The sequence below is a fragment of the Polychytrium aggregatum genome (assembly GCF_025602895.1).
Source record: "Polychytrium aggregatum strain JEL109 chromosome Unknown BJ171scaffold_9, whole genome shotgun sequence".
NCBI lineage: Eukaryota > Fungi > Chytridiomycota > Chytridiomycetes > Polychytriales > Polychytrium > Polychytrium aggregatum.
This window is the reverse complement of record NW_026516211.1, coordinates 876,161-887,600: the sequence shown is the minus strand read 5'-3', so window position 1 is coordinate 887,600 and position 11,440 is coordinate 876,161. Positions and strand designations below refer to the sequence as shown.

Sequence of the window (11,440 nt, the reverse complement as noted above, 5' to 3'; positions counted from 1 at the left end):
AAAGATGCCACAGCACCGGGAGAGAGTTTGCGGACGTGCCGGCGGCTCTCTGCATGGGCTGCTGAGACCCAGGGCAGAGATGCTACCCGGCCGTGGATGCAGCCTTGTGCACATCATCGCAGCAGCTTCAGCGGTTCTCGGTCGTCGAGCGGAGGCCGCTGGCGGAGGCGCCGATCTGGGAGATCTCGCACACTTCGCAGAGCTGGCCCTGGAACTCGGGCTTGTACGAGGCCTTGCAGTAAGGGCACTGCACACTCGGGCTGCCGCGGTAGATGGGCGAGAACGACGAGCCGCAGACAACAAACGGATTGTACTGATCGTAGTCCAGCTGGATCTCGTCGGTGGGGGTGCGCTCGCATAGAGCCAAAAGTTTTTGTGCTTGCTGTCCCACGGTCGGAACGGGGCCGAGCTCAAGCAGCCGGCGAGCAAAGATGGCGGCGGTGGCATAGTTCTTGATCTTGAAGGCGAGCAACATGGCCGATCGCAAGCTCAGCTGCAAGTGAGCGGGTTGCAGTTGGCAGTGTGAAAAGTATGCAGCCAGCTCCACGGCGCGCTTGGGGTTGGCTTCGATGCTGACATCCTTGCGGGCGACTTCCATGCGCAGACCCAGGATGTATTCGCGGGCGATCGAGACCAGCTGCTGGACCTCTTCGGCCTCACGGCGCTCGACAATCACGAAGAGGACCTGTTGCAAAATGACCTTGAAGAGATTGAGCGCCTCGTTGAACCTATTGTCAAGAAGCCGTGAGCGCAGGTGGGCGAGCGTCAGCGAAACTCTCACGAACGTTAAACTGGGCTCGGCGAGGGGCATTGATGGGGACAGACAAGAGGGGGACTTACTTTCCGGCCTTGGTGACGGCATACGCCTCCTGAAGGGTGTTCATAGCGAGCTGAGCCGACACAGCCGAGTAGGGCAGCGACTTGGTCAGGTCCTGATCCACCACACGACGGTTGGCCAGAGCAAGCGGGGGCACGGAGGCGTTGGCCGAGAGGTAGCTGTGGCTCGCTTGGTAGATGGACATGAACCACGGCTTGAGCGGGGCAAAGTTGACGGCGCCGACTTGGCGGTTGAGGAGCTGTTGATGGGTCACAAAAGGTTATGCGATATGATCCGCCGTGGTCAGAATGTATCGAGCTGAACGCACTGCTTGGGCTGTCGAGGCACAGACTCAGACTAACGAGGAGTGTGGCGTACCTGCATGGCGGTTTCGAAGGAGCCGGCGGCGATGTGATCGGCAGCATGGCCAGAGTTGCGGAGCCAGTGTTCCCCAATGGGTGTTCCAGCAGTGGGCGGCACATACTGCGATGCGGCAGCGCCGGCAAGGGACGCATCCATGAGCTCGCCGGGGATATCAAGGTCGGCGTCCAAGTCCCAGCCTTCGCCCTCGCCGAGGTCGATCGGGACATCGACTGCGGCCTTAGCAGCGCTGGGCTTGGCGGAGCTGGTGCCAAGCTCTGGGATATCCAGGTCGGCATCGTCACCCCAGTCGCCGACGTCTTCGTTGAGCGGATCGATATCCATAGGCACCGGCGCAGCAGTCGGGTTGTCGCTTTGGAACAGACCAGCATCAAAGATGCCGCGCGAGATAGTCAGCGATGGCCAGTTGACTTCGTGTTGCTTGAAGATCGGCGTTGGGGTCTTGAGCAGCTCTCCGCCGTCGGGAAGCTCGGGGCGACTCTCGAGGCCAGCAGCAGCGAGGATCGAGTCGGCTTCCTCAGTCAGACCATGGGTCTGAGCAGCGAGATAGGCCAGCGGACCTATCATACGGAGAGCGCCGGATCCAAGCCAGCAACGCAGTTCCCGTCAACGAAACGAGACGGGGGTCAGTACCCGAAGGATTTACAAAGCGACCGGCACTCAGACAAATACGCCAGCGCATTGCCAACGCCATGGACGCGTTTCAAGAAGAGTCCAGCCCCATCCCACTGAGCCATGGCCAAGAATGCGCTACTGGTGCCACAGCGGTACCTTGTCCTGCGTCCTTCAGGATACGAATCTGCTCCTGGATGTCGCCGAGATAGAGAGAGTTGTGATAGCGCGACATGACATCGTTGCGCAGTTCAGCAATCTTCTGCATCTTCTTGAGCTTCTCGACGTTGCCCGTGATGAGGTACAGGAACGACAGGCGGTCAAAGTTCTTGATGCGTTGGTAGGTCATTTCAAGAACCTGCGGCAACAGAGATCCAGGGGCATGGCGAGTCAGCGCCGGCCGGGCAACCACAGTCGTCATCGGGCTGGTCTTGCACACAGCTACCATGCCAAGGACTTGCCTGGTGATTGCCTTGCTTCAAGGCCTCCGCGCCCAGCTGCGTCCAGCAGTCTTCGCGATCCATGACCTTGGCGGTCTCAAGGGCGACCTCGAGGTTGCCGCACTCCAGGGCCAGCTCGAATCGGGTGACGGGGTCCTTGACAAAGTGCAGCGCAATCTCCGGGTAGCCTTTCTTCTTGAGGTAAGCAATGATGGATTGGCCAACGAGATTGGAGTTGCGGATGATACGCAGAACCTCGCTGTAGTTGCGGCGAACGAGTGCAAGCTTGAAGAGGTACTCGGTTGGATCGACGCTGAGGACGCGGACCTTGGCATCGCGATCCAAGCAGTAGACGCTCTTTCCCTTGACGCGGGTAATGTACACGGGCTGCTCGAGAGTGCGGATGATGCCGTGGTCGCTGGATACGATTGCAAAAATCAGAAGTGAGCACGATTGCATACCAACGAGACTGAAGGGCAGTTGCGGGGCTGCTATTCAAGTAACAGCGACCCGAACGCGGTGCGATGGCTGCCCATAATCGACTACTGCACTGCCGCGCTATGGTGTCAGGCCGATGGCAGCAAGAGGACAGGCGGAGGAGCTTACCCCTGAGGCAGCGCGTATTTGACGTGGTTGAGAGTCGAGTAGACCAGGATACCGTTTTCGTCCCAGGCGCCGCTCTTGATCTTGATTGTTTCGCTGATCACAGAAAGCTGCTCAAGCGACTTTGTGGCGATGATGATGGCTGAAGCAGTGGCGTGCGTAAATCGGTATGCTGATACGAGTCGCCTCGGGCGTTTTCCTTGCCATAGCCATCGATCATGGATGGTGGCTCGCACTCCAATAGCAATGCCAACGCACAGGACAGAGTGATGTGCATTGCCGGGAGGACGAGCAACCCAGGACGTGGGATGGATCAATGCGGATGTACAGGCGGCTGGATGCTACTCACAATGCTTGCTCAGGAGGGCGACCATGCTCATATCCGACGACCATACGGCGTAGCGAACGCCGGAGGCAGGGAGCTCAGCAATGTTGGAGGAGGACTCTGTGTCGAACAGGATAACCGAGCTGCTGGTGGTCAGCAGGATGTTCTTGGTGCCAGCGAAGAAGATGTCGTTGACAGCAACAGGGGGCTTGAACGTCTTCTTGGTTTCGTTTGCCAGATCCTTGATGATAATTTGCTGGAAAGTGAGCAAGCAAGGCGGGATTTGCGTCAGTCGACGGCGAGCAAACTCGGAGCGGTGATACAACGCCAAGCCACGCTGCCGACACTGGCCCGTTCTCGGTGCATGGCTTGTCGTATAGCTTTATCAGGCTCGGGTCAGCGGAGGGGTGGACGGATGGTCTTGCCCAGGTGCTTGGCTTGTTCACTTCCATAGTCATCGAGCATACCTGACTCGATTTGACAAACACCGCAAAGCGATTACGGGCAATGTAGACGGCCGCATTGCCCTGGCCCTTCTTGGGTTCGACGACGGCATCTCGAGGCTCGCCACGAGCGTCGCGTGGCAGGTTGTGGAGCTCATAGGTGCCTCCATCAACAGCCTGGGTACGTGGGGAGAGGATAAACGTGGGCCGAGGGGGATGAGTCCGTGCATATGCCTCATTCTCATAGCTTATTCGAGATGGTTCGGCAGTGCACGATTCAAGACAAACATGCTCGACGCACCGTGGTGAGGAGAACACTGTGCTCCGCAGGGTTATACGACAGCGAGCGAGGGGCTGTGGAAAGCCCGGCAGGGCGACGGATTGACACGAGGGGCGTATCGTTCGAGTTGGAGAAGTCATAGGCACGCAGGAACTTGTCCTTGACGTAGAACAGGGTGTTCTGGTGGACGGAGTGAGCCGGCCGCTCACGCTCCAGCTTGAAGACAATCAGACCATTGTCGTGGCCTGTGTGTTGCCGAGGGGATGTGAGCTGTCAGCATCGCGCCGGCATTGGGGATGAGCACAGTCGGAGGCTTACCGGCCGCAAAGAGATTCAGCTCGGGATGGGCAGCCAGGACCCAATATCGGTCGTGCTCGCGACGGAAAGTCTGGAGGACGGTCCGCTTGGTCATGTCCCAGACACGGATGGTTTTATCTTCCGAGTTGCTGATGATGAGCTCTTGCCGGGGGTGGAAGATGGCGCAGGAGACGTTGCTGTAGTGGCCACGGCAGGTGTCGACCTCCCAGGCCTTGCTCTCTGCATGGAGTGTTCGTACAAGCACGCAAGGTCAACACTCGACGCAGAAGAAAACCTCAATGTGAAGGAAAAGACATGGCGAAATGCGTATTTGGGCGGCTCGAAGCTGCCATATCTTACCGTTCATTCTCCAGAGCTTGACGTTTCGGTCATCGCCACCGGAAATGATGAGGGGCAGGTTGGGATGGAAGGTGGCCCAGTTGACGGCGCGATCATGGCCCTCGAGGACATACTTGACAATTGCATCTGTCGAGCCAAAGATATCCGGCTGCTGGCCGGGACCCATGCGGTCCTCGGGCATTGCGCTCTGGGGCGACGACTGCTTCTTGCGAAGTCCCGAGATATCCCAGACACGGACCGTCTGGTCAAGCGAGGCCGAGACGACCAGGTCCTCCTTGGGGTGGAACTGGGCACACATCACATAATGATTGTGGCCGGTGAGGATGGCAATGCAGGTGCGAGACTGCCAGTTCCAGATGCGGATGGTCTGGTCGTCGGCACAGCTGATGATCCAGGGCTGCTCGTGATGGAAAAACACCGTGCGGATGTAGTCGATGTGGCCGTTGAGGGTGAACAGGCACTTTCTCTGCTTCCAGTTCCAGACCTTGATCTTGTAATCATCGCCGCCGGAAACGAAGAGGGGCTGAGTAGGATGGAAGGCGATGCCGCGGACAGGGCCTGGGATGCGTGTGCGTATTTGGATGCATTGGGATATGAGAGAGGCAATCGAGGAATAGACAGTTAGGATGAGTCGATATTGAAGGGACACCCTTGGTTCACGCATCTTTCAAGGCTGCTCGCCGAACGGACTGCTGGCAAGGTTGCTATCCGTAACAACGGCGGATCGTCTACCTTCATGCTCATCAAAGCGATCGATCAGAGTCCCCATCTTGTAGTCCCACAGCTGAAGCGAGCCATTGTGCAGCGAGGCCAGGATCCACGGCCGTTTCGGGTGGAACGAAAGACCCTTGACTCGATTCGACTGGAAGCGATCAGCCGAGGATGACCGGCAAAGGAATGGAGGAGATCAGCGATCAGGAATCCTCTCTCTCTTCCTTCCTTCCTCCGGGAAGAAGAAAGTATATGTGTTGCGATCCTCTGTGGAAACAACGGCATCCAAATAGATATATGGATTTTTTTTCGTATTCCATGGCCAGCCCTGGAGCAAGAAGCGAAACGAACGCAGCGGATTTCTACCTTGGTCTCAAATTTGGAAAGCATCTTTGGAAGCTGGGCCATAGAGCTAGAGTGAGCGGGCGACAGGGCTGGTGCCGGGTGCTTCCGAAGATAGCGGTGATGCGCATACGAGCAGCGGCGGTGCTGTATCGTTGGCGCAGCAGCCGATACTTACCCTTAATCCTGTTGAAGGAGAAGGTGCAGCGGGCTGGCGGCTGGCAGGGACGAAGGCGAAAAGAGATGGCGACGCCTGGGTCGGAATCTCGAGCATCTCGCCAGGAAGGCGGCTTACGTAAGCCTACCACCACACACACACACACAGTCACACACTCACACACTCACTCACTCACACACTCACTCACTCACACACACACACAGTCACACACTCACACACTCACACACTCACACACTCACTCACTCACTCACTCAATCACTCATGCATGTGTTATATTGGGAGTTGGATGGACTGAGAGTGTGTGATAATCATGGCCTCGGGAAAGACAGTCTGGGCAATGGACTCCCATTCGCCGTGCGCAATCTGGTCGAGGACCTCTCGGGCCAACTCCACTATCGCCCATCAAGACACAACCGACAAGACACAACCGACAAGGCACAACCGATGAGGTAGAACCCATGAGTAGGAGCGATGAAACCAAGATTGAATTGCAATTGCAGGTTAATGGCGAGATCGCTATAATGCCGTCAATGCACGGATCAGTGGCCAACAGCGAGGATCGCCACAATGCCATGCCATGCCACGGAACAGATGCCGCGACACACTTGGTCTGGTTGGACTTGCCTGTTGCCGACGGCAGATGCCGGTGCTCCTCTGTTTCTCCGACGATCCGACCCATGATTGATATCAAGGCATACACATGCGACGAGCGACCAATGACAAACGCATCGAGTCGCCGCGCAGCAGCGAGTGTATGGAAGAGCTGAACCATCTCCAGGACCACGGAGCCGCTGTGCAAAAGGAAAGTGACTCTGGGTCAGCCATGTTCCATGGCCGGTGACCAAGTCCGAGCACCCGGTCCGCACAGCACCTACCCGGTGGACCCCGACTGCACAAGATCGGTATGTTCGCGTTGCAGCAACGAAACGAGATGCACGAGGACCTGAGACGGAATGATATCGTCAGCATGGCAGCAGTGGTTACAACGACAGTGGCTGTGAGAGGCTGTCTTGGACATACCTCGCCTTGCAGCTGGGTGGGATCGTCGATGTGTGAGTGCGATTCGAGCGCAGAGTGAGCGAGACTCAGCACAGCCTTCTTGAATCTGATGCGTTGCGGCTAAAGGGAGCAGGGAGCAGGGAGCAGGGAGCAGGGAGCAGGGAGCAGGAACCAAAGGTGTTGAGGCTGGATGTCCACGCGATTGATACAAAGGCTCTCCCGTCGATCATGACGGTACTTACATCGGCTGTGTCGTTTTCAACTTGTGCACGACCCAGCAGCTTGAGGAGAAGCTGGCTGTCGGTGCCCATCAAATCTTGCAGCACCACGGGATCTGCACTCAACGAGCCACGTTCGCACACATCAGGCATGCCATCGCATTTGCAGAGAGTTCTGGTGCAACTCTTTGTACCCGTATCAGTCCCTGATGTGCGACGAAAGCTGCCGGGAGGGCAAACATATCTGTCTGAGACACTCACATTTAGCTAGGAGCGATATCCATTCCAACGACGGTGCGAGAACGAACAAGGGTTGCTTGGGGTGTGTCAGGTCACGGATGCTTTGCACAGGGATGAGCAAGCGATGTCTTGGATTGAGGAATGGCAAAGTCCGTGCGTTAATTGTTGTCGAGGAATGCGCCGACTGAGACGGGAAGCGTTGTGGCGAGCGTGGCTGGGAAGGGTCGGTGCTGCTGGTGCGGGACAGCGCTCCATGCTTGGTAGAAGCACGCTCGGGGGGGGGTAGTGCATGGCTACGGGACCGTCAGTCTCGGGACGAACACAAAGTCATTCGGGCCAAGGCCAACGTACCTCTCGTCCACGGAAAAAAATGCGCTCTCTGCGGCCAGGATCTTCAGGATCGCCATCAGATCCTCAACAATCCCGTGGAGACCGTCTTTGTCCCGCTGTTGTTTCGATTCGCGACACCAAAGTTGGTCAACCATATTTCGGATTGTGGAGGCGATGCTGCAAGGGGTATCTTGGGTTGCCTGATCGAGTGCTGTTGTCGCAGTCAGCACCAGTCGGCCCCGAGTGTCACGCCAAACATAGCATTGCCAACGCTTGCCGGCTGAAAGGAAACCTACCGATTCGCTCAACCACCCACATTCGGACACTCGAACATGCTTGGAGCAGCTGCTTCAGGGTCTGGATGAAAAACAAAAGTGGCTCGTGCTGCGATCGCCGGCATGTGCCCGCATTCCATAGTGTGTGAGCTCACACGGTGCGTTAACTGTCAAAGTAGCCGTCACCCATTCGCGCATGCCAGAGACAGCTCAAGCAATAACCCACCAAATGGCTTTGGTATGCAAAAGTTATGAGAGGGATGAGGGCTGGGAGTAGCGTCGTCAGCTTGGCGCCCGAATATCGCGAAATTGTCGACAGAGTCTTGACGAATCGGATGGCGTGAAGTTTGTAATCGGCTGGTACGGATTCTGGAAAGCAAGGTGTACCAACGGCCAGCGAGTCAGGATGGATTTTGGATAAGCCCGGGGGGGTCGAGAATACAGCTGGGCACACCGAGAGATGCTCAATGGCGGATCAGAGTGGAGGCAGCCGCACTGGAGACATATCCGCACCCAGTCTTGTGAGTGCCCGTACCTGAACTACCCGCGTGAGTCGATTGGCCGACCAAATAGCTGAGTAGAGCAGACTCACGATCCGGTTCGTATCCCGTGGTCATGGACCCGATCGGACTGATGACACTGAGAGCAAACTTTGCCGATCCATAGTGCCCATGTCGTTCCAGGCCGGCATTAGTATGGGCGCGATCGCTGTCCAAGACAGAGCCCACTGGGCAAGCTGAGGGCTGGAATACCGGCATAATCATAGAATCGAGCAGTGGCTGAAGCCATGCGAGTTGCTCTGGATCGGTGGAGCACTTACGCGAATGTGGCGGGGCATGAGCTCGCTTGTCGGGGTTATGTGTCCCCGTTTGGGGACCGCATTTGCCTCGGCAGAAACGTTGGTCTTGGAGATTTTGGGCGAATGCTGTGGACCAATATCGGTTGATGGCACCACAGTCGCACAGCTGGGATTGATGAGCTCCTGGTCCAGCACCTTGTTCTTCAATTTCGCTCGTTGGACCGACATGTCTGCACCGTGGGATGAAGTGGGTGGAAACGGCAGCTTTCCATCCAGCTTCCGCTTCTTGGGCTGATTGATGACCCGGTAGCCCGCTTCATCGGGCAGAATGTCGACACCGAAGGTCCTTTCGCTTGGAAATCCGATTAGATCCGTATGGTGTGCGGCTGCAGACGACAGCGAAACAGCGGCGGGTTACTACTGTTCCGAAATACGGCCAATGTCAGGACATGCCCAAGCCCGCGCTCGAGCAGCTGGAATCAGTACCATCGACTTTGCGATTCTTGGCGTCTTTGTTATATGACTGTGTCCGTATCATCAACTGACGCTGCGAGTTTGACTCGGCATCCTGTTCAAACGATCAAATGCAGAGGATTGCACGAAAGAAGCAGGTCAGGGATTGTCTGTGAGTATGGGCGAGCGATATTCGGCAATGACACAACAGCCGGCCTTTCTGTGAAACGAATCGGATGCCGTCTCAAGGAATGGAGTAGGTTGGCCTGTTGATCAGTCACCGAAGGATTACGGCGGCATTCGTGCCATGCGCATGGGGCCGGCTTACGCTGAAGAGAGTTGCAGTGCTCGGCTTTGTTTTTGAATCGAGTTCTCGTTTGGGATTCTTTTTCAATCGCTTTCCGGGATCGGGGTTATTGAACAAAGGGGCTTTTACCAGAGTTCCGGCCATGTCCTTGGTCTGCTACAGTTGGGTGGATTCCGAGAAAGTGGTTAACACAATTGATGGTCAGGGAGCAGAGGGAGGACATTTGATCAAAGCTGGGATGATGTACCTGCTTGATCTCTCGCTTGGGCTCGGGCTTGGGCTGGACGGTCATGCCGGTCTTGGAGTTGGTGGGCTGTGGAAGCCCTCTGGGAGAATGATTCGACATGGCATATCAGCGACGGCAATGACGGGGTGGTGGGCGACAACGGCAAATTGACGGGCAGGACTGCGACGGGTGGGCCGAGCTCAACCAAGAGCAGACAGGCAGATAACATACTGCTCTGCACGATGATTCAAACAGCCAGGAAGCAATATCGTCCGTGCGTAATCGAGTTCAAAGAGAGGTGTAAGACACTGGCGGGGCAGGCGTTGGGGATCAGGGCCGCCCGCTGCAGATGCAGAGTCGATGGTGGTCTCTGCGGCGCATCTCCGATCCGTCGTCGGATGAGCAGCCAAAGCCAGCGCATAGTACAGGCACGGCTCCAGCAAACGAAACCGAGGGAGCCGGGCCAACATCGGACAGCAGTCCTCTGGAATTCACTTGCGGCGCACTCGGACGGACGTTAAAATAGCGTCGGCTGCATGACGCAAGATAAACTGCAGAGTCGTCAGATCGGGGGGTAGGGAAGTGGCTCGTGCAATATTACCAGTGACGAAGCTTCCGTGCCGATTGTTAATGGGAAGTGGCTGCTCAAAGACAAGAGCTCGCTCGGTGTCGACGATCCAAGATGCCCCGGCATGAGGAATGGCGCCATCCCTCTCCAGCTGACTCATGCTCTCGATGATCAGATCGTCATCTATGTCGTTATCAGCAAAGACGGAGTCGTGGGGGTCATAGAGAAGCACAGCGCCCTCTCGGTCTGCCGGATCGGCGCCTGGTTGTCGGGTCATCGCCATGGCTCCGTCGTCGGGCGCAACCGGCAGGTTGCTGTCCAAGTTGTTGTTCAGGTTGCTCGATGCTCGACGCAGCCCAGGATGCATTGGGCCTGCCGCCTCCGGAATGGCTTCGATGGAGAGGGAATTGAACGATTTCGAGGCCTTGAGGGTGGCTGGCGGGGGCCCGGTGTCAAAGGACGAATTGAACGAGCCGGGACAGGAGTTGGCCCGATTGCTGTGGTGAAGATAGGAGGGCGACACCGAGCCCGCCAGAGCCCTGTGCGACGAATCCTGGGCATTGGACAGACGCCGGGGCGATGGCTGGGCGGCGACACCAGCCGTGACGGCTCCGGGGGGTGCTGGAGACGACATATCCGCAGATCGGGGGCTGGCGTGGCCCGCATTGCCCGAGAGGAAGGCTGGGGGGTTGTGGGCAGCGCGGCCCATCGGGATGCAAAGCATGAAGAGCAGAGTCACAGGACCAGCGATGCAGGCGGCGCCAGCACCAGAAAAGCGGGACCTGGCACGGCGGCTCGATCCAGCGACCTGCACTCGACCCGCACTCGACCCGCACTCGAGCCGGCTTGGCGAGTGTGTGCGCAGCCGCCAAGCCAGCCGCTCTTGGCAGCGTGGCTGTGCATTGCTCTTGTGCATCGATCCCAGACGGGCTCGGGTCCTTGGTGGGGCCGGCACGGACGTCGCTTGGATATGGGTTGGAGCCGCAGCGAGCATCTCATACTGGATGGACATATCGATATTGGGTGGACATATGGATACTGGGTGGAGATATGGATACTGGGTGAACATCTCGTAGATGTCGCTTGGATGTCGCTTGGATATTGTTTGCGAGTGCGCTGCTCACTTAGATGCCCTGCCCTGCCCCACGTCACCCGCCCCACAGCCAAAGCTCATTCGTCGGCACGGCCACAGCCGCCGCGCAACCCAAGGCAGCGATGCAGTGTCATGGCAGCGCC

General features: G+C 57.4%; 2 protein-coding genes across 2 annotated transcripts; both read right to left on the bottom strand.

Moving 5' to 3' along the window:
* Positions 1–96: 96 nt before the first annotated feature.
* Positions 97–5,860, bottom strand: BJ171DRAFT_311065 (coatomer WD associated region-domain-containing protein). Its single transcript, XM_053107094.1, has 14 exons — positions 5,790–5,860; positions 5,636–5,668; positions 5,291–5,420; positions 4,559–5,116; positions 4,220–4,438; positions 3,923–4,146; positions 3,646–3,798; positions 3,203–3,434; positions 2,857–2,995; positions 2,272–2,668; positions 1,970–2,168; positions 1,196–1,758; positions 841–1,076; positions 97–728 (listed from the first exon to the last, which is right to left on the bottom strand). The coding sequence occupies exons 2-14, from the start codon at positions 5,657–5,659 to the stop codon at positions 128–130; spliced, it is 3,675 nt and encodes a 1,224-aa protein (XP_052969142.1). The 5' UTR covers positions 5,660–5,668; positions 5,790–5,860; the 3' UTR covers positions 97–127.
* A 184-nt stretch (positions 5,861–6,044) lies between these two features.
* BJ171DRAFT_495557 (uncharacterized protein) lies at positions 6,045–10,991 on the bottom strand. The gene is made up of 15 exons (XM_053110139.1): positions 10,238–10,991; positions 9,658–9,734; positions 9,432–9,566; positions 9,137–9,218; positions 8,672–9,036; positions 8,387–8,501; positions 8,078–8,220; positions 7,873–7,960; positions 7,598–7,787; positions 7,268–7,374; positions 7,031–7,122; positions 6,810–6,908; positions 6,665–6,732; positions 6,414–6,580; positions 6,045–6,181 (listed from the first exon to the last, which is right to left on the bottom strand). The coding sequence occupies exons 1-15, from the start codon at positions 10,926–10,928 to the stop codon at positions 6,060–6,062; spliced, it is 2,541 nt and encodes an 846-aa protein (XP_052969141.1). The 5' UTR covers positions 10,929–10,991; the 3' UTR covers positions 6,045–6,059.
* Positions 10,992–11,440: the final 449 nt, after the last annotated feature.

Excerpts from the sequence above, each read along its gene's own strand:
- BJ171DRAFT_311065 (XM_053107094.1), bottom strand. The coding sequence starts at position 5,659 with ATGCTTTCCAAATTTGAGACCAAG. Across the intron at positions 2,169-2,271 it reads TGAAGCAAGGCAATCACCAG|GTTCTTGAAATGACCTACCA; the intron begins GCAAGTCCTTGG and ends CTGTTGCCGCAG. Across the intron at positions 1,759-1,969 it reads CCTGAAGGACGCAGGACAAG|GTCCGCTGGCCTATCTCGCT; the intron begins GTACCGCTGTGG and ends TCCGTATGATAG.
- BJ171DRAFT_495557 (XM_053110139.1), bottom strand. The coding sequence starts at position 10,928 with ATGCTTTGCATCCCGATGGGCCGCGCTGCCCACAACCCCCCAGCCTTC. Across the intron at positions 7,375-7,597 it reads TTTTTTTCCGTGGACGAGAG|ACATCGCTTGCTCATCCCTG; the intron begins GTACGTTGGCCT and ends CCTCAATCCAAG. Across the intron at positions 6,182-6,413 it reads GCATCTGCCGTCGGCAACAG|TGGAGTTGGCCCGAGAGGTC; the intron begins GCAAGTCCAACC and ends GATGGGCGATAG.